The 21,373-nt window shown below is 45.4% G+C and overlaps 1 protein-coding gene across 10 annotated transcripts in view; it reads right to left on the bottom strand.

Annotated features, from left to right (window-relative positions):
• Window positions 1-21,373, bottom strand: part of BCAS3 (BCAS3 microtubule associated cell migration factor) — a 373,998-nt gene that overhangs the window by 6,593 nt on the left and 346,032 nt on the right. For 3 of the 10 annotated variants that reach the window (XM_069790965.1, XM_069790964.1, XM_069790966.1), the window contains 2 exons: window positions 17,262-17,429; window positions 10,269-10,334 (listed from right to left, as the gene is read on the bottom strand). The exons of 1 other annotated variant lie outside the window; for it this stretch is intronic. In XM_069790965.1, the coding sequence (XP_069647066.1) occupies window positions 10,269-10,334; window positions 17,262-17,429 (234 nt within the window). Of the gene's footprint in view, window positions 1-10,268; window positions 10,335-17,214; window positions 17,430-21,373 lie in introns of all 10 variants that reach the window. 6 more of the 10 variants (XM_069790967.1, XM_069790968.1, XR_011326035.1 and 3 more) reach the window with 5 other exon arrangements.

The following is a 21,373-nucleotide window of genomic DNA, read 5'->3' as shown; positions in this document are numbered from 1 at the left end:
ATCAGAAAGTCCATCAGACGCCTGAAGACTCGTTAGGAATTAGACAATTAACAAGTAGGAATGCAGGAAGCGGGGTAATGGCCAGCGGGGCTCGAATCTCCTCGATTCCATTTCTGTCATTCACGGCAATTGTTTCGGGGAATTTTTGGGGCTCTGCCGTGTGCCAAGGGGGCTGCGAGCGCAGGAACACACTCGGCCCCCTCCCCGAAATTAGGATGCAAGACGGGCACCTTCCAGCGGTGGGGAAGAGAAACAAGGTGCTGCTTACTAAAACCACCTCTCCCCGGCCACCAGCGGTTTTTGAATGAACAGCTAAAAGGCCCAAATTAGAGCTTCATTTTAAAATCAAAGATAATTTCCTTTGTTCGGAGGATAAGTGAGAAGACTCCCTGCAGACAGGGCTCTCAAAATGACAGCCGGGTCTGTGCCCCTGGGCAGGCGAACGTAAGGGCCCTTCGTACCTTCTTGTCTTTAACCGAAATCCTAAAATATTCTGCGGCAAGGACTATTTTTTTTTGCCCTTACATTTGCACAATGCCTATCACGGGGGACTTGCGGAGCTGACTGGGGCTTCTGAGTGTTACTTATTAACTGTAATGAATAATAATTATGTAGCTTCTGCCATCTGGATTCTCATTCAAAAGGATCCCATATAAAGCGAACACTAAAAGGCAATTTGTATTAACACAATGGAAGTCTTGAGGATCTCTTAAACTGTTTGTAATTTACACGATGCTCCCCAGTGAATGGATTAGTTAAACATTTTTATTTTACTGATTGCTGCCAAAGGGAGCGGGACGTGCTCCCCGGAGGAGCTCACGCCGGCCCCCGACGCGCCGTTTCCGCTCCCCTGTACGCCGACACGCACTTTCACACGTAAGCTCTCCGTCTTTCGGTATTTAGACAACATCCCAAACTCAGCTGGATGCTTTTGGCTCTACTTCTGCAGGAACATTTACTACAAATATCATAACCGGTCCCCACGGGAGCCGGTGCCGATGTCTGGGACGCGGATGGCGCAGCCCAAGGCAGAAAAGGGCTCAAAAGCTGATGCGAAGTCCTAAACTGAACCGGGATGCAGAAATACCGCCCCTAACACAAAGGCTTAGAAATTGCATTACCGCTACTGCAGTTGTAGGTTTTTCTTGGGTATTCCCTTTTTTTTTCCTTTTTTTTTTTTTTTTTTTTTGACAAAATGCAATTATGCTAACGAGGAAGCTCTAATTATAAACCATCTCCACCACCCTCGGCGGCCGCTCCGAGGCGAGGACCCGCGGAGCTGGCTCCAGCCCCGCTGGCTGCCGCGGCCCCGCGCAGGGACCCGCCGGCGGCGAGGGCAGAGGGGGCACCGCACCCCCGGGGGAAACCTGCGCTTTTGGGTATTCGGAGAAGGAAAAGTCCTTAATATTGAATGGTAGTGAAACGAAAGCACTGAGTACTTATGAAAGGTCTTAATTTTCCAAGCTCCTTTTAATTTAAGATGGCCGAAAAGAAATTTCTGGGCAAATGTGTTTGTCCATTGCTCCTTTCCAAAGGGAGCGCAGACAGAAAGTCGGTTCCAGCTTTATGTATCACTATAATGTTTACAAGTTCGTACGATTATGATAATGTTTAAAAGTCAATTAAACCTGCTCTCTGCCCCACGCCCTGCTCCTGCAGAAGCCATTAACCCGTGCCAGTTCCCCAGTTCCCCCCGCGCTCCGGCAACCAGCGCAGGCAGCTGCGGGGACTGGTTTTCTGCGATGCTTTGGGTGGCTGTGATGGACCTGCTCCTAAGGAACGTTTCTCTTCCCTTTTTTTAAACCAGCAGTTTGAGAAAAGAGATTTTAAACTCCATTCAAAAGAAGAAATGTAACACTACGGCATTGGAACACTGAAAATCAATTCCCACATTAAAACCATTTCATCCTGCTGCAACCTGAAAGACATTGAGACACCACAAAAGCATCTACGTTAAATTTGCAAAGCAAACGCTGCCCGAACAACTTCTCTGGAATCAGAATTCAGTGGCCTATGTAAAATATTAGTTACTGTCAAACTACCTTACAATAACTCTAATGCTGAATCCACACAGAGTTCGTTAATGCCATGCACTTGGAGATGAAACCTGGCATGTTGGAAAAAAGGTGGCTGGATCTAGCAAGGAGATGAGGAGGTACAGGAGGCAGGAGATAACCAGGGGAATGAAGACTGAGCCTTCTGAACATCAGAGCCCCTCCGAGACTGCAAATTTCATTTCTAGTGCCTGATTTAAATGCGAAGATGCCAAACGACTAACACTTATGAAATGGGGAGGACATCTGAACTTACATAAATGCCTGGGTTTACTTCAGGCACGAAGAGATCGCTGAGATACGGACAAAACATTTTCATGCATGAACTTCTAAAGAATTTTGTCTACCAAAAAAAAAAAAAAAAAAAGCAAGCAGCTTGTTTTTTCCTTTAAAAAGAGAACCCCAAAAAGCTCCATATGACTCGAGTCCATGGAGTAGGAGACCCAAGACTCCAAGACTTTGGCATCTTGCCAGACTTGACTCCGAGCATTTTATGGAAGGTTAAAAGTGCACTAGATAAAGGACTAGCATTCAGAGGGAGAATATTCTTCACGATAGGCACTTTCACAATGACTCCAGTACTTTTAAAAAATAATCTCAAGTTTCCTAGAGCTGTATATTTTTGTAAAGAGGCTTAGGATGTTTTCCTACATAAATGGCACTTCAGAAGGATGAGTTGCTGATTTTAGTCAGTATGTGAAATTTCAAAAGCTACAACAGTCAAATGCTTATAGAAAACAATTTCTGTAGCCCATCCACATCATGGAAGCCTATGACTCCTTGTGCAAGATTTCCAGAAGAGTTTCTAAAATGAATATGCAGACACGGTTGTTTGGGTTTAAAGGAATTCTCTCCTACTCCATCTTATAAGTTTCAGCATGTTGCTCCTATAAATTCCTATAATGTACCTTATATATAATATAAGCTTTCCTATGCAAGCCAGAGCGTATAGAAGTTTTGTAACGTATTTAGGCAGAGTTATCTTGCATCTTCAGTTACGCAAGCAGCACATCTGTGTATATCACACCAAAAGCATTTGCAGAGAAAACACTGTATTAAAATTCCTGGGTTTGGTCTCTCATTCCCAGGGTGATGGGAGTGCCTCTGATTGCTCAACAGTGACCCCTCTGTCAGCCTCCGACTCCACAAAGGAAAATACAAATTCAGCGTAATCTGCACGTTCATGACACCTACCAGCTCTGTGTCCTGCTACACCCTCCGGACTCTTTGGATCTCGCTCGGAAGTTTCGGAGGTAGACGCTCCTATCCCTGAAACCACCACGCTTTTACCCAGAGGGGACCTGGACCCACCGCATGGATCTAAGCATCCCCCTTCCCACTGGAGCCGGAGCCACTCGAGATCTCGGGGCAGGGGCGACCTGTCTCAAAGGTGGCTGTAGCAAAGCCACTGCATGGCAGCGTGACAACTGGGAGCACTGGGGGAGTGCTGGGGGTCCCTTCTCCTCTCCCGGGCTCGGCCAAACGGTCCCAGCAAAAAAGCTGCGTAAGGCAAAGCTGCCTGAAGGTCAAACCCACAAACGCGGTGATTAACTCGGGGTCCGGGCAGCCCCTCGCCAATAGGCTCAACGGGGGATTTCAGACGCACCTGACCCTCCAAACTTCAGTGGTTTCTTTCACGTCTAAGACCTATTTTTTTTCCCCTCTTGTGATGCTACCTCGGTTATTGGGCCTCCTTAATAACCCTCAGTTAGGAAGACAAGGCAGCCCTGGAGGAGGACAACTTCTGTGCTCAGAGTGTGCCTCCGTGTGCATCTCGCATATGTGCATTATGTGCTTCTGACACAAACGTATTGCCGAGTTCATTTTAGACGTATAATATTACAAAGCGAAGTAATTCTGGCACAACTTCTAGCACTTCTGACACAAAGTGGCCTTTCGGGCCAGTGAGGAAAGCTACTGAGAGGCTCTGGGCTGTCTCCCCGGTGCAGATTGATGCTGAGGAGGAAGCTAGACTGGACTGGAATTTGGGTTTGATTCAAAAGAGAAGTTAAAAGTTTGGGGGGAGCAGATGCTCAGCTGGTCCAAATCAGAAGAGTTTCGTTGAAGCTCACGAAATGATGTCACCGCGGACTCAGCTTTGTCTGCTCATCTAAATGGTTCAAGGCTCTCGAGTTGGAAAAACTCAGGTGGAGATCTAAGGAGCAGAGGTCTCCTCCTTTCATTTCCCTGGTGCTAGTTTTAGCGTCACTGAGAAACTCCAAACCCATCCAAATAATCCTATTTCCAAACGCAACTTATTTGGTCTATTTAGTCAATTATTTTAAAGATTATGTTGACATCGCTGCTTCAAGCAGACCAATTTTCTAAGTACAGACCTAATTTTACGAAGCACTCAAAGCTTGCAGTAGTACTCTTAAAATCACGTCTCTACCTAGATTGAGTATTAAGCGAGCCTGGAAAAACAACAGGCCAACCTCGTGGGCTTGCTCTCTTGCAGGATTGCTTGAGGCTCTTAATACACTCTGTCTTATTTATATAGCTCCAAATTCTGATGTTAGAAATAAATATGAAAGAGCCTTGATAAAAATGACATCCAAAGCTTAATTTGGCCCTTTGTTAATGGAGTTGTTCAACACAGCAGTTTGCATTTGTTCTCGTGAAACCAGAAGGCAGCTGAAAAAAGCCAACTGGACGTTTTCACTTTTTAAAAGTCCTATTTTAAAAATTCTTCCAAGTATTGATTCTAATATACTTTGCCTTTTTAGTTACACTCTTACAAGCACTGTCAACGTGTGAATGAGCTGCAGCCTGTGCGTGGTGGATAACTCTTGTGTGAAATATAAAAGACCTAATGGCAAACCAAGGCATTCCCCTGGCCACATCCCACATAAAAGGCAATTTAAATCATCTCAAGCTGTGCAGATTCTGCCTTGTACTTGGGCATCTGGCAGTGAAGTTAATACAGCTACCTGCTCTTCACGCCGTGCTCTTTTGCAGACTTTTCACTCACATTTTGATGGGTGACCAGCTGCGTTTCCAAAAGAGAAACCAAAGAGACAACACAATCCTGGCACGATATAATCTAAAGATTTTTTCTTTAAAGGGTGCAGATAAAAGCAGCCCTGAGTAAAGGCAAAAAAGCACGCCCAGATTTCAGGTTAGGGATCTGTCCCTGTACAGTTCATCTGCCCACTGCTGCCTCTGTGGCTGCAGATGAGGAAGGCTGCTAGGTTAATTTGTCTTTCGATTAACACCTCCGAACGTCATTTCCACCTGACAACCTGGCCTCAGCCAGTGCCCGATGGGAACAGCTGCTCAGCGGGGCACGTAGGAATAGATGGGAGATGCCGTCCGTGGGAATGCCGTGCTCTGCCTTAGGAGAAATCCAGCACAGCGACGCGTCCGAGCATCCCTCTGCAGCACGCTCCGTGGCACTGCTTCTGGGTCCCCCAGCATGGTGCCACCCATCTGTGGTTAGGGAACAGCCACCATTTCCATCCCGTTCACCTCGACCAGGGTTCTGCATGTGCTCGCCATCCCCAGCTGCCCGTGGCTCCTTGCTCCCATGCCGTGCCACCGAGCCGGAGCGGAGGGAACGGGGCAGGTCCTGGCTGCTGACCCTGCTGGCACCTTCCTGCCTGCAGCCTTCCCAGAAAAACTTCTTTGGAAACAGCCAGAGAAACGATACTAACCCTTTGTCTTTCACAACCCCATCAGCTTTTGATGTAAACACAAAGTTCGTGTGTTGGGCAGATACTGAGAAAGTCACTGACCAAAGAAATAACAAACAAATACCAAAAATAAATAAATAAAAAAGGATGGTATTTTAGCTGCGGGGGTCTTCTTGGAAAATGGGATAAAATGCCTCGCCTAGAAAAAGGCAGTAAACAGTTTATGTCCTGGAACAGCCATTTTACAGGGTGGGGGCTTCCTGGCGTGTCAGGAGGTGACACGCTACCAGCCAGCATCAGGCCTTCCCAAATTCAGTATCTCTTCACAACAGTGAATGCTTGCTTAAAAAATTCATCCCGTTACTGCTTATTTCTGTCTGCATGGAAAACTAATTCCTTCCTCCCCGGGACACGGGACAGACTGTGCAGAAGCTGCCTGGAGAAATCTCGGAGGCTCTTGCTATGTCTGAGGAACACGGAGCAAAGACTAAAAGCCAGCTAGCAACAAAAGCACCGCCGCCTTGTCTGAAGCGACAGGAATGAAACGCAGAACATAAACAACAGAAGTGGGGAAAAAGCTATTTACGTTTTTTAGAAGTTTTACCCTTTGTCTAAATTAGCTCGTGCATTACCAAGCATGTAATTACTGGTGATGTAATTTAAGAGGGCACCAGCAGAAACATGGAAAAAAAGCAGCCGGTCCATTATCTTTTTGTCTTTACGTTTTGCCTCAACATCTTTTTCATTCTCTGTGAACACAGAACTTTCACAACAGCACCATTTTCCCAGAAAGAATACGTCTTTGGACATTTCAACACTTGCATGAACCTCTGCAGGGGTGCTGAACACCTTCCACTTCTGCTGGGGCAGCAGCATAGATGGCTTCTCTGCTTGCAAAATGCTTCCAATCGATTCATTTTTCTTACTCTTAGCTTTTTTGTCAGCCGACTGTGCACACAATATTGAGCAATAATAAACAGAGGAGGAGGAAAACTGCTGCAGTTTGAGAAGTGAGCTCAGGATATGATTCCTCCTCACCGGATGCCTGGAAGATGTCACTGAAATTCTCTCTCCCTTAGTGCAACCCGTGTGGAGCCAATATGAACTCCCAGCAAAGTGCTTAAAAACCCATTATTTATAATAACTGTTAAATGATGAGACATTGTTTACCCAGATCGCAAGATAAATTCTCACTTACAGAATGCTTGCCTGACTGTCCTGAACGTCATCTGGTTTTTATTTAAATGCAAAATGTAATTAGGCTCCCAATAACACAGCAGAAGAATTCAGTAAGATAGGGCTTTTCACTTACAGTTTAATATTAACATTTTCCCATAAATGTTAATGAATAAAAGTCTACTGTTTTATGTATTATCCATGGTGGGGAGACAGCAGGCTAGGAATGGAAGGAAAGCTAACCTTTTCATACCACAAATTACGATATATACCTCAAGGAGAACTAACCGTTCCCAGCATTGCTGGGGACCTGCCCACAACACTCTTCCTCCTGGGACAGCCACCAGACCTGGTCCCACGGGACACGGTCCAGGGAGTCTCCCGCCCCATTGATCCTCCCCAGCCAAAATCCCCTTTGGGTTTTTTCCTCCTTCTCCCCTTGCCCTCTCTCCCGCTTTCTGCCTGACCATCTCCGCTAGACGCACTATGAGCATCAGATAGTGAACAACATCACTGTTAAGCAAGGATACGGCCCCACGCCCTGATACTCTTAGACTCCACCGTGGATAGCGAGGCTAGATTATCGGAAAAATCAGGCTACTATTTGTCTGATACTCCGTTAGAGAAATGTGCAGGGGTGATGAGAGGTGATGGCAGGGCTGCAGACTACAGTACGACGATAGGAAATGATAGGCATCCGAAGGGGTGGGAGAAATCCCTCGGAGGTGGCACTTTGGCAGTCCATCGAAGGACTCGTGCCTCCTGATACCGAAGCACGAGGAGCAGATCCTGCGGTGGAAGAGAGGCCTCTGCGGCTGAAAGGAGGGAAAGCTGCAGGGCCAGAGGGTTGGCTCACACTCTAACGTTTTAATTGTTCTAGCTTTTGACCTTCCATTTATTGCTGGGGGTTTCGCCATGTTAACGTGTATTTTGCTGTTTGGCGACTCATACTTCGTTGTACCTCTCTAATAAGAAGCGTTCATTTAATAGTTCGACTACTTAACAATTTATTGCAAAAATGGGTTTCCATTCTATAGGCTCCTCCCTGGTGAGGGCAATGCATAGTTTATGAGAGCTCTGCAATGACTCGGGCCATCGGCCTTTCACAATCCAGGGAACGGGAGATGCTCTCAGCATCAGCGCAACCTTAATGCTCTGCACAGGCAGGAAGGGGAGCCAGCAAATCAGCTGCACGTCATTTTAAGACAAGGAAAGGCTCAAACTCCCAAAGAGTTAACGCCAGAGGTGCAGCAGATCTGCAGCAAGCAGAAATGGGAGCAGCGTCGGCCCAGCAATCCCCGACAGCAGGACCCCAGGGTGGGAGCGGGATAGCCGCACGCCCTCCGCCACCGAGCACACGGCATGCCCTGCGCCGCGACCCGAGCTGCGGCTCATCCTTAACGGGAGGGTCACAGGAGTCCCGTAAGGCTGTAATGGGGATTTCAGGGCACGCTGGCCTCCCCGGGGCTCAGACGGCAAAGCTGCAGCAGAGAGGGGCACAAAGGCGGCAGCAGAGAGATTCCTGCCTTTCCCCACCCAAGCCAGGCTTTAGGAGCAAGCGCCGGGCAACGCTGCACGCGCCTAAAATCACTCCTGTGAAAGATCAGCAAAATACCGAAAGGCTCTCTGGGGCTGCTGGGCTTGGGAGGAGGGAGAGGAACTGTCTTGTCTTTATTCTGCCACCACCTCAGCAGCTGCAACAAGTTTTGGCTCACAAAACAGCTGTAAAAATACCAGTCCTGGTTCAAATGCTGGGAGACGAGGGCTCTTAAACTTAGTAAGAGAGATATGCTTGCTGAAAGTCCTATCCTACATAAAAATACCATGCAAAGACTCCTAAAAGGAATAACAGGGTAATTACAGAAACTAGAGACGGAAAAATCCTGTTCCTAGTCTCCTGCACCCTGCTCAGTGTGGACCACTCAGTGTGGGGCAGGCTTCAGAACTTGGACTTTTAAAGGGAAGATTTAATAAACACTGAGAAATGTTTCTAAATATTTAGAAAACCCAAAATAACTGATTTCCAAGCCAAGCTGCACAAAGAGAAAATGAATTCAGAAAACTGCTAAAAATCAGCAGCTTTTGTGAGCACTAAAATATATTTCTCTGAATAGCAAGCATCACCTCACAGGCATGATGCTGCAAAGAGAGCTGTAAGGATGCTCAGCCCTTTACAGAATCAGGCTTAAACGAATACCTACCGTGGCTTTCCTCTTGTTCCCCTTGAAATCAATAGCAGAAGCCTCAGTGATGCAAAAAGCTTAATGCTTTAGGAGGTACTCAGTGAAACAGTCAAATGTGAGCAAAGCCAAGCTAGACAGAACGGAGCTTTACATTTTCCTGTGAAATACTGGAGTATTACAGTAGGAAAATTAATTTGCTTAATCATTAGGAGGAAAAACCACAAACCAAAGCAAACCAAAACAAAACCCAATGCAATAACAAATCTCTAAGGAGAAAGGGAATTGTTTCTCTGTTAACTACTTTGAGACAAAGCACTGGAAGAAAAATGTCCAGTTCCAATAATGTCGTAACCCGATTACAGTCTGCACAGAAGAGCTAAAACACTTGCAGAACAATGAGTAAGAAATTAAGTTTTAAATTGAGTGCTGGCCCTATCTCGTGTCACTTCTTTATATTCTAGTAGAAAGGACACTGCTGAGCTCATTTCATATACACCAGCGTGAGATGCCTGGATGCAGACATCATTTAGTCATCTATGTTTCTGCCCATTTCTTTCTCCAGGAGGAATGACAAATCTAGAAATGTGACTGCACTTTGTTTTATTATGATATTGATTTTTCTGCAAAGGAAGAGTGCATTTATCCCCCAGGTCTGTGTGCTGGCAAGAAAGGGTTAACAAAATGTTTATCACAAAGCTGGCTTCAGAGTTGAAAGTAATGTGATCAGTAATGAATTTTGTGTTACATTAGGTTGTATAAATGGACAGACAAGCGCAGACAACAAGTGGCCAGGAGTCGGGGCTAATCTAATGATGTAAAAATAGAGACAGCACCAATTATACTTGGGGCCAGCTCAGAGCTCCTGCAGGGACTGCAAATGAATAGGTACAAATCAAATTACTGACTAATAGACGCACTACAAGAGAGGGCAGTCAATGCTAAATACATTAGGGCCTTGTGACCTCTCTGCTCTGAACAGCAGAATCCTAAATTTGACTTAAAAAAAAAGAATCAAAGAAACTCTTGTTCGTTTAAGGAGAGAAATAGAACAATGTTATTTGTGAAATGATTTGAGACACTTAGATATTTTTTGTTTTGTTCCCCTATGACCACGTTATGTACGTAGCCCTTTGAAAGCTGACAGAAGGTTTGCTTTTAGAACAGGGAGAAATATTCTTTGTGCAAAAGTTAAGACCTGATAACAATACAGTTATGTTACATACCAAAACATTTCAAAGCCATGTGCCTCTTTGTGGTGATGTTTTTTACTGCTACTTCACCGGCTGTGTCTGTATCAAAAATAAAATATTTCTTAAAAAACGCCTTGATTTAGGAAAAAGAAAAAAGAAAAGGAATCTCCCCACACCACAATTGATAATAAGTAAATGCAGTTGATCAACTTGTTATCAAATGGCAGAAAGTCAGAGCTGTCTCGTGGTATCAGCGCTCCCTTTAGAAACATCAGCAGACTTTTTCTACAAAGAGCAATGAACTTAAATTCACACCAGAAACATTTGTGGTATCAGCATTCATTCCCCCCGCCCCCTTAAATAATGTATGACCTAGAAGAAATTCCACTAAAAACTCCCGCGGCTGGTGGCAAGGCAGATCTGGAAACCTGGGAAATGGTGGTGAAGTGAAAAATGCCCTTGTTGGCCCTGGCAGGGCTGCGGGACCGGGCTGCTCCGGGGACCGTGGCTCGGGCGGGAGAGAGCGAGAAGCCCACGCTGAAGCGCTTGATGTCCTGCACGGGGCAGCTGCCCCGTTGTTGCATGTTGCACATGAGAAATAACTAATAAAACCGTGTCAAAATGTGTGCAATGCAAATGCTGCTCCTAGCCAGCACTTCAAATATGGTGGCTCCTAAAGAGCCCCGAGTTTTCCCTTCTTTTAAACGAGGCTCATCCAAAGAAACCTTTTGTAGGAAGAACTGGATTGAGCTCTTAGACTTATTTGAGAGGGTAACTTTATCTCTGACCCTGGGATGAATATTCTGAAAGTTCAAAGGCTGCTTTTAGCATCAATGTTATTTGATACGCCAGTGTGTTTGCTGCCCAAGCTGCTTTTGCATTGAACCTGTGCAGAAATCTCTTTGCAGAGATGCTCTTTGGAGGGAAAATCAATTGTCCTGTGTTCTTGCGTTCCCACATCCCATGTCCAAGTTAGGATTAAGACCAACTGAGGAGAGGGAAGGGAAAAATTGTTTTGGAAAAATTAAAAGGAAGAGGAAGGAAGGAAAGAAAGAAAGAAGGGAGGGAGGAAGAGATGGAAAGGTACTGATCGAAGCTCTGACTTTATACAGGGCTAATCCTATTCCTGAAACTAAATGTACACGTACATCTATGCCCAGGTGGCTGCTCGTTTCTGAACACAGCTTGTGACCACAGACATTTTCTCTTTTGGAAAAAAACCAGGAAGGATGCTCCTTGCACAGGATCAGAGGACAGCGGCTCACAGAAAGCGTGTGATTTCACTTCTCCAAACCGCAAATTTTACATATAGATTTCAAAAACATCCCCCTGCAAAGCTCAAAGGTGTCAAGACCCGAGTTAGGCTCAGGCTGGTATAACCGCACAGCTTCAGCTGGGCACCGGGATCCCAGTTGCCCTGAGCACCGATCCTGGGTTTCGCACGGGCTATTCTCTAATAGCACGTCTAATTAGCTCCACTTACTTACATCCCATTAATCAGGTTAAAGAGTTTGCTTCAACATATGAGCTTCCTTCATCGCATTATGAGTTTGTTCATGAAATTTGGAAGGAATCCAGACGGTTTCTTCCGAGGGCCAGGCGCAGGGCGCTCTGCGGTGTTTGTACCTCACCCCTGTGCCACTGGCTTTCCACAGGTGGTAGCTGACAGACTTGGAGTTTTGGAAGAAAATGAGCTATACCTCTTTTTTTTTTTTTTAACTGAAACTTTATAATGGGCTTTAAACACCTTGCTTTAAGTTCTTCAAACCTTGCAGGCTGTATTGACCATGATGGTCCCATACTCGCATCCTTCCCTGTTCAGACCTATAGCTCTGGTTCTGAGAAGCAAAATTTGGGGAGTGCTCTACAGTTTTTAATATAGGCTCTTACTGCAAGTTCATATGTATTTCTGAGAAAGGATTGACAAAGAAAAAAGTTATTTTGCTCCATAAATGGCAGCGTAAACTGAGCCATCATAGGGTACTGGATTTCATGATGAATTTAAAAAAACAGGATACATGCCCACAAAAAGCAATTCTACTCTTGTATGTCCACAGACCAGTTCCACCACTTGCACAACGCTGCAGCAATGTGGATTTGGGTATGCTTTGTCAAAATAAATTAGATATGAATATAAGCGCAACATTCAGGCAGCTAAACAAATCATAACAGAGAAGACGCAGCAGACGGGCACGGACTGGAATCGCACACTGCAAACACAGTAAGTTCCATCCCGTATCCCCACAGCTGCCCAGACTCCAGTAGCTCTTTCTGGCAGAAAAACCAGGGCTCTGACAGTGGCACCAGCACAGTTATCATGAAAGGAAGTTTGCAGTATTGCCTATCCTGACAAAATAACCTGAGCAGTGATGTATACTTACTTATTTTATATATTGACAATTCTCCCTTGGAAACCTGTCTGTTGTGTTAAGTCTCCTACAGAATAAATCTACCCTTCTGTCACTGTGCTCTGTGCTTTATAGTCATAAACCCAAGAAAAGGTAGAAAACGGGTTTTGATTTGGTAAATCACGTGAAAAGTCGAGCCTGAAGCTGTGCCTAGATTTAACATCAAGCTAAACCTTTCACCCAGGTGAAAGGAGGGAGGAGAAGCTGGGACGAACGCCCCAGGGTTGAGAATACCTTTCCTCCTGGCGCTGCAGATGCGGAGCCGCACCGTTCCACGCTCACTGCTGCTGTCCTGGAGTTAGAAACTCCTTTCTGGGACTGACTGACAGATCCACTGGTTTTCCTTCAGGCCAGCCTGCATCTTAAGTGGATGTTAATGAATTTGGGTTCCTGGGATGTACGCAGACCGTGCTGTACCTCTGCAGGAAGAACCCACATTAGCATCACGGCTGCGGATGCCGTCCTCAGCCCAGAGGGAACGGGCAGAGAGCGCAAGGGGAATCTGTCTCCTGGGCTTCAGCACACTTAAGTCCCACGGCACAGAAACAGGGTAGCCACAGAAATCATCTTCCACAGATGAAATTCAGAAACCATCCTGTCGCTCAGGCTGGTTCCCTCTTATAGCCTAATTTTCAATATTATGCCTAGAAATGACCAAAATGCATTTGAAAGCTTAAGAAATGTACTTGTTGAAGGAATACATAAATCAGAGGATTTACTGATTACAGTATCATTTTGGGAGGGAAAGATTTCTTGCCTGGCCTGGCAATTTCTGCATGTCCAGTTTGAGTGGAATATTGTCAGAGATATTTGTCTCCTGGAAGCACAGTTTCATAAATCACAATACTAGCTTTTCTTTTTCTTTTTTTTTTTTTTTTTTTTTTGAGAATGCAATGTGAAGCTCCAGCACATACTCAGAAACTATATTGCAAATGTAAATATTGTAGCTGCTTGAAAACAAAGCTTTGCAAGCAAAAGAGGTCACTGACCACTAACATTTTGTGAGTAGACCTTTTTTTTCGGTGAGAGTTTGACAGAAACTGAAACAGCAAAACCATCTTTTTGCATCTTTGCCAATTTACGCCTTCTTTGGAATTAAATGTGTATCTCGGCTGACAGCTTATGTACAGCAGACTCCACTTAAGATAGACATGGGTCGTCTGGATAATTGGATAACAAGGAGAAAAGCTGGTTTCCCAATCAAGTCAACTAGCTGGATGACTGGAGTTATCATTTAGGTCACAAGGAAAGTAGATTTTTGGGGGGTCATTTTCCAGACCTGGTTCTTCTCCCATCCACTGTCTGACAGCCCTTGGCAACTAGTCGGAGTCAGAGGTGGAAAAGACCCATCAGGCCATCTAATTCCCCTTCCTTGCAAATGCTGGATTATTCTTCGTGTTTTTGCGTCCTCCAATTTGACGTTTCCTGTATAACCAACCTTTGGGTCATTTCTGCCTCTGCCAGTAGAACCAGCGAGGCGTTGCCAACCCTGCTTTGCAATGCAGCGGGGTAGGCAAGAAACAAAGACGCTGCGAATATCTACTCCCCAAAGTGCTCTGTGTACCACGAGCACGCGTTTCCTCTGCGCTACTGCAGCATATCAGCCCTGATTACTATATAAATCTACGTGTCAGCTATGTCCTAGCAGTTAAGGCATTAAAAGAATCTATTTATCTCTTGCCATTAAGTGCATGTCAGGACCAGTTGAGCACTTGATAAAGGCTCAGTGTCCACCCTATTGCCCATTTTGTCTTTGTCCACACAGCGGACCTGAGCAGTGCACATGCACATATCTTCACATTCAGAGTTAGACATTTTCATTAATTCATGTTTCAGTTCGAGTAAGACTTTGCAAGTTTCGTTAAATCTCTGCAAAATGTATTTAAGGACTGAAGAGAGTCCAAGGAGCACAAACAGGGGTTAAAGGCATGCATAACATAAAGGCATGCATAAGTTACAGTAAGTCATTTTAGGATTATTAGAGGGAGGTTTATAACTTCCATAATTTTGAGTCCAACGCAGAAATATAAACACTGCCTTTGGAACCAGTACCAATATATAAATCAACCACCAACAAGCAAATTTACGGTGTCCTTCTCTGCTGAACTCTCTGCTATCATTTCATTGAGGTGAGTGGGCAGCAGAGAATCCAAGGAAGAAAACTGCATGTTTTTCCAAGATAATTCAGTTCAGCCTAGGTTTGTTAAGACGTAAGCGGTTTTGGGGGAAGTGAAAACTATCCTACTCGTTACGAGCCAACAAAGACACCTCTTCTTTGAAGCAAGGCTAATGTACCTCCAAACTTATCTTTCCCCATTTATTAACCAGCAGACAGATGCTAGCACTTTACCGTGCTCCACAGCTTGACAAATGGCTGGCTGGCAGCCTGCCGCGAGTGCAGCCATGCATGTTGTAGCGAGCGCTAGCCGGCTCCCTAGGCAAGTGCAGTTTTCCAGGTATCATCTAAGCGGGAGAGAACTTTTTATGGCCATCTGGTAAGAAGAGCTCAAGAGCCGTTAGGGGATGGAAGTGGAAAGGGCACGGGAGTTCACTGCCTTATCACTAGGTTTTCTCTGCTGCACTGAGTCACCGCATGCCCAAAACCTGAGAATAAAGTATGTTAGTGGTGGAGAGAATCCCACAACAGGCAGGAAAACATAGAGCGTAATGACAGCGAGAGGAGGGTAGTGGGATGGGGTGAGTTGGCTCAATGTTCATGTTACTCACTACTGCTGCTTACATTTGCTGCTTTGAGATGGCACCTATCTTACCCTCGTTATGAAGATTTATGTGTCTGGAGTAAAAGCGGGGAGAAATCTCTTTGGATGAATTTTAGCTCAGTGATGGCATCTCTATAACCAGTTGCTTTCTGTCTTTACACCTGCAGTACTGTGAGCCTCATCTTATGCCAAAGAAGTTGGCACTCGCTGCTATCGGCTGGGTTTGGCGAAAATGGAAGGAAAATACAGACCTCTTCTCTGACACTGTTCTCGGTTTACAATATAATATAAAGTCAAGTGTCTGGAGCAGTCAGTCACCTTAATTTGGCATGTCTAGATGGCTTCAGCTTTCAGAGCAGGTATTCCCCTCACTTCTCCCCTAATGTACACAGCCTGAGGGGAGCTGACCTGTTATTGGAAGCGGATACCATCCCGAAGTTCACTCACATCACAGTATGGGTCAATAAGTGATGAAATATGTACCTTTGTCTATTTTCACAGCCTGTTTTTTCACCTTCACAGCCCTTTACAGACATGACCTGATTAAACTCCACACCGGCAATGCGAGGCATCTCTATCCTCGTTGCAGTGACGGAGCACTGGAGTCACGGACACGTTAAATGCCTCATCCGAGGCAACAAGCTGGTGAGAATTTGCACCAGATCTGTAACTGAGACCCGTACTTAGTGTTCAACCAACTCTTTCTGTTAATATCAAATCTTAAACCATCCCTTGACTCCATCTTTTTCAAGACGGAAGCCAGAGGAAAGACAGTTTGAAAGGTGACAAGTTGGGCTATGAAGGGTTCTTCCGTACCATTCAGCGGCTTGGTTACTGGGATCTGTACCTACAGGCAAGGGCTTAAATTCTGCTTCTTTGCAGCCTCCTCCTCCAGACTGCGGGAGGGAGCAGCGGTTTGGTGACCTGCCGTGGAATATGTGCTCAACAGCAACCCACCAGCAAAGCAGGGGACGAGCCCTGATGGGAGAGTCTTTGAGCCTTCTCCAGGAGCAGGGAGAGCTCAGAGCAGCACGAGGCCCTCAGCAATATAGGAGGGCAGCGGCAGAAGGAAGAGACAGCTTCTGGTCTGCACGGCCTCCCTGTGATGTCTGTAGGTTGGTGTTTCTGTACATTTCTGCTAGAGCTTGTCCTCTTTTTCCTTCCCAGGCAAGCTGCCAGGAGAGTGACAAGCGAGCTGGCAGCTGATGTCAGAAGCCACCGTTCCTATTAGCTGCTGGTCACAACAGAAATGGTGCGTGGATCAAAGATGGGCCTAGTCCTTTTACTAGAGGGCGTTTTTTTAAAACAAGTCAAAATGAATGGAGACAATAAAACCGCAATAACTGCGCTTTAACGTTTCTGAGCATCTCCTACCACTGGGCCCCTTCTGAGCAGCATAATCTCTGACGTGCCGTTCCATTTACTTAAACAGATGATATAATTTATCAATATAATGGACACTGATGAAGATGGATTAATTTGGATTACAGAACCAGCGCTTTGCAGTGGCTCTATTCAGGACACAAAATGAGGATGTGTGTGATTATGACATTGTTTGGAGCAGGGTGGGCAAGGGCAGCAATCTGCACAGAGGCTCGGATGCTCCTGAGTTGGCAGGGGAGGAAGGAGAGCCCTTGTCGCAGCTATACGGTAAGGAAGCTTCAAGTGCCGGTATTTTTCTTCAAGTTACTTTAGGCTTCTGGGACTATGTTTATGTGATCTACCGCTATTTTCTTTCTATAAATGACTTCTCTCACACGAAATGAGATCCCCGTAAAAGTTAATTAATCAGAGAGGCAGTGTACAGAGAACAGGAAAAGGAAAACTTAAAAAAAAAAAAAAAAAAATCACCATTGGGTGAGATGTACGTGATCTCTGATCACACCTCTTCTTTGTACCTGTTCCTGATCCCACTATGTCCCTGCTGGGAGATTCGCACATCGCATCGGCCAGGCGCTCCCGAAGGCCCTCTTCAGTGTGCTCCATGGAGGACATGTGACGGAGACCGAAGTTCTCGGGCCAGCTCCCACACACCTCCAGCAAGGTCACGCTCCGGTCGAAGGCACCTTCAACAAACAAATGGGAGATGTTTGGGAGACCCTGGGACCAAACTACTTCCATACATATTATTTATTGCACTGGAAAGAAAGAAGCCCTTGCATTTTGAGTTCCTGAAAAGCTGATTTCAGCACATTAGTTAAACTGTTGGTGTTAACAGCACAGCAGGAGCAAGCAGAGCCCTAAGTACTGAACAGTGGCTTTGACCAAGCAGCTGTAAGCAAAAAGGTTAAATTAAAAATACAGACCCAACTCTGGTTTCACACTAGTGAGAGTCAGGAAATCAGCATAATGACGCTGATGTAAACGACACGTAACGTTGAAAAACTGTATATACGTTATTAAGTAGACGTTAGACAACAAGAAATTATTTTTAAAGTTGATTTGTCTTTCACTGGGCTGCTGTTGAGCACCCTTCTCATCTCAGACAATGGAAACAGTTAAGTCATTTTGTCTTTGCCAACAGGCACAAATTTCAGCTAAAATCCCTTCCTTGCTCTTGAGCAGAAAGGAGCAACTGTGTGGTAGGCTGATGAGAAAAGGACGGCTTGCTTTCTGCCTTGCGTTTGAAGTATGTCTACCGAAGGAAAAAAGCGAGCCCTTCTTTCAGTCTGGGGTATCTGTGGATTTTCTCTGTTCCCGCACTGTGAAATTTTAGGTCAAACGTGAGCTAACAGAGACTCTTTCATCGCCAGTGCTTTACTGAAGATGCTGGCTATTGTGACAAAGCGCACGTACCTACAAGAGATACTTAAAATAATTCCTTAACTTGCAGTTATTACCTCATTCACTACAGGGTGTGATGTTCTGCTGAATGCAAAGATTAGATTCTGAATTCAAGATCACTTCAAAGTACAAATTAAAATTATTCTACTTTATTATACAGCAAGTCTTCTGCGAAGGCTTACTTAAATCATTCCCACTTGGAACAAGATTACAGTTACGCTTTGTTGCTTCAAGCACATACCATTTACTCAACTATTAGGTAACTGAATATGCAGCATTTATTGTGCCTGGTTTCTGCCAGCCTACCGAGGGGAAAAAATGCAAATGCCAATGTTTCTCAAAGTTAAAAGTACATGAAACACGTCCTTGTTATCAGGCCTTTGGTTTTCCCCTTTGATCAGCCGTCAGAAACTATCTACACTTGTAGTCTGTGACTGTACAGCTTCACAGCACACTCCCTGCCACTGACAGGTGGTAATAGAAAGGGTGAGAGACCAAGCCCCGCGGCAGGCGTCCCTTCCTCTGATAACGTCCAAAGTACCGGGTGATAACCGTTAGTAAACACTCGGGCAGCCGGTTAATCCATACATCAGCAAAGAGGGGCAGATAATTTTGAACTCTAATGGCATGGACAAAAGCACCGGGGCTGGCATTCAGGGATTTATATGGGCTGCAATGGTGACTTCTGGCTCCTGAATTTCATCGGCGCGCACAACTTTGATTTATCTCTTTGCCTGGCTGCAGAGTAGATTCCTGGCACTAGAAAACCATCAACACTAAAATGGACCTCTACAAAATGGGACCGTGGCTCTTATGTGATACATGCACTTGAACTCTGGATGAATCCCAGTTTAAACCGAGAGGAGGAACGACCAAATATTTCAACTTTTAATGGGTCTTTGGATTTATAAGGTTACTCCGGTCCACTAATTTGTTTTAAAGCAAGGGTTCTTGAAGCTTGTTTGAGAAAATGCAGTGAGGAGGCGAGGTAATTTCGATGATGTTTAAGGCTCTGCAACGTTTCCATATTGTCAGCTATCTTAACTGCAGGAGGAAAAGCAAAATTTGGTCTTTTTTTGAAGCTGCTTTTTTCAAGTCATCCTTCTGCGCTTTCATGCGACCCTGAGACCCCCCACTCCGCATACCCTCCGAGACCCCCCCAATTTCAGTTGTTTCTGACAGGGCTGTTCATGTACCTGGAGAGCTCTTGGGGGGGGGGGGCTTTTAAACCTGCATCCCCAAACCCCAGGGTGGCAGCGGGGAGACGATGAGCTCCCCCAGGTTTGCAGGGTTGTGCCAGAGATGAGAAATCTCTTCTTTACTAGTGTCTGCCCTTATTCTGAAAGTGAGAAATGGGAGCATTTCTGCTCCTATAAGCAGACATATGAATAATAAGGCAAATGGCTTTTGAAGCTCTGCCAAGATGCCTGCATATGTGTACAGGGAGAAACTTCATAGAGCGCCGGTCTCCGACTCCTGAGATACTTGAGTGAGAGCAAAGGAGACAAGTGCAGCGTTACCTCCGCGATCAGGGCCAAGAGCTGCCAAAACTTCTTAGCAGCAACGTGTGAGGTTGCAAGTGTTAATGCAAATGCAGGTTAGAGGGATTAACTGCACAGAAAGTTTTCCTGTAAAAAAAACCCGTAAGGCTGGTGAAGCTCTAGTTTTATCTTTCCTCCCTTTTCACTCCTCCTCCACGTTAGGAGTACACAGCTGGCAATACGATTCACGTCCCGGCATCCAGCTATGATTCACCAGCCACCACCGTACCCCGCGGGTGATCACCCTGCCTGCCAGTAAGGGGCGGCGGGGGCAGAGGAGGTCAGTGCAATCCACAAATTCCTCCTTATTTCAATATACGCATTGATAAAATGGGTTCCACGTAAAGCTGAACACGCAGATGCGTGACCAAGGTTACTCGGGGCGTGGGGGTAGAAAACGGGACCTTGCTTGGACAGGTAGGTCCTTTCCTACCATAAACCCCTGGCTCTATCCCTCTTTGATGTAAGACAAAACCATTTTGGGAAAAACAAGACTGACTGTCACGGACCTTCCCGTTCTTCTTGCCACTGCACCGGCAGACAGTAGACGTATCAAAGTAAAATAATGTTTTCAAGGCAGAATTAAATCCTGGGTATTTTTACACCTTGGAAAATTCTTCTGTGAAGTGCATGAAATGGCAGATGGGCTGGTTACTCCCCAGGAGCCTCTGGGTGCTTTGCCCTACATACATCGTTACCAACGGCACACAAGCTAATAGCATTAAACTTACACTGATAGGAGCTCACCATATCTCTGCTATTTATTAAATTGTAATCTCTTTCTGGCTGCCTCGCTCTCCCCTTTTCAATCCTAGTATCTTGGTTGATAATGTATCAAATTCCCCATCGTCAGCCAGAGAGAAGTTTACAAATAAACCTCAGCGGAGCATCCTGCTCTCAAACCCCCCCCAAACCCGCAGCCAGAATGCAACTGCGGGACCAAGGCAGCCAAGAAATCTCCTGCTGATTCAAGGGATTACGGACGGGTTGAGAGAAGGCAGGCTTCGCCCCGTGCCTTTACTGACAAACTGCTGAAATCCTACTGACAGCCACCAATATCAGACCCTGATGTGTGAAGCCTAGCCTTTCTTCTGTCCCCCAGACCTGATACAGCTTTGATGGCGGAACAGGTTGCACCTAAACAGAGCAATTCATTTAGAAACAACTCGAGAAAGAAGCAAATTAGGTATTATTTTAGTCAAGCAATTACTAGTGAAATCCTGGTGAAACCTCATTAAATCACTGAAAAAAATCCCACTGACTTAAAATTGTGTCAATATTTCATCCTATCGCGTGGTGCTTTCGATCTAGCAGAACATTTACTTCTCCCCTTATTTTCTGAAGATGAAATTCTTCAGTAAATTCTGGGTGGAAATTAAGACCATCAGCCTCCTTTGTGTGATGCCCAAGCACCGTCCCAGACCCACGGCACTACAAATAAAAAACAACCCCAAATCAAACCAAATGGAACAAGCAGAAACCTTGGCTTGAACATCTAGGTCGAAAGTGCTTTGTTTTGCAATTCCAGCGTGTTTAGTTTTACACTGCTGCAAACACTCCAAGCTAATTCTGCTCCACACGCAGGATTTTCCTATTAAAACTTTAATTTTCTCCTGATACCAATCTCCCACTTCTGTCCTTCCACTGACATTTGCCTCCCCACGAGCACTGCCCTTTACTCACAC

This window comes from Haliaeetus albicilla, chromosome 9 (assembly GCF_947461875.1).
Source record: "Haliaeetus albicilla chromosome 9, bHalAlb1.1, whole genome shotgun sequence".
In the NCBI taxonomy this organism is placed as follows: domain Eukaryota; kingdom Metazoa; phylum Chordata; class Aves; order Accipitriformes; family Accipitridae; genus Haliaeetus; species Haliaeetus albicilla.
The sequence above is the reverse complement of the archived record's forward strand: the minus strand, read 5'-3'. Positions and strand labels throughout refer to the sequence as shown.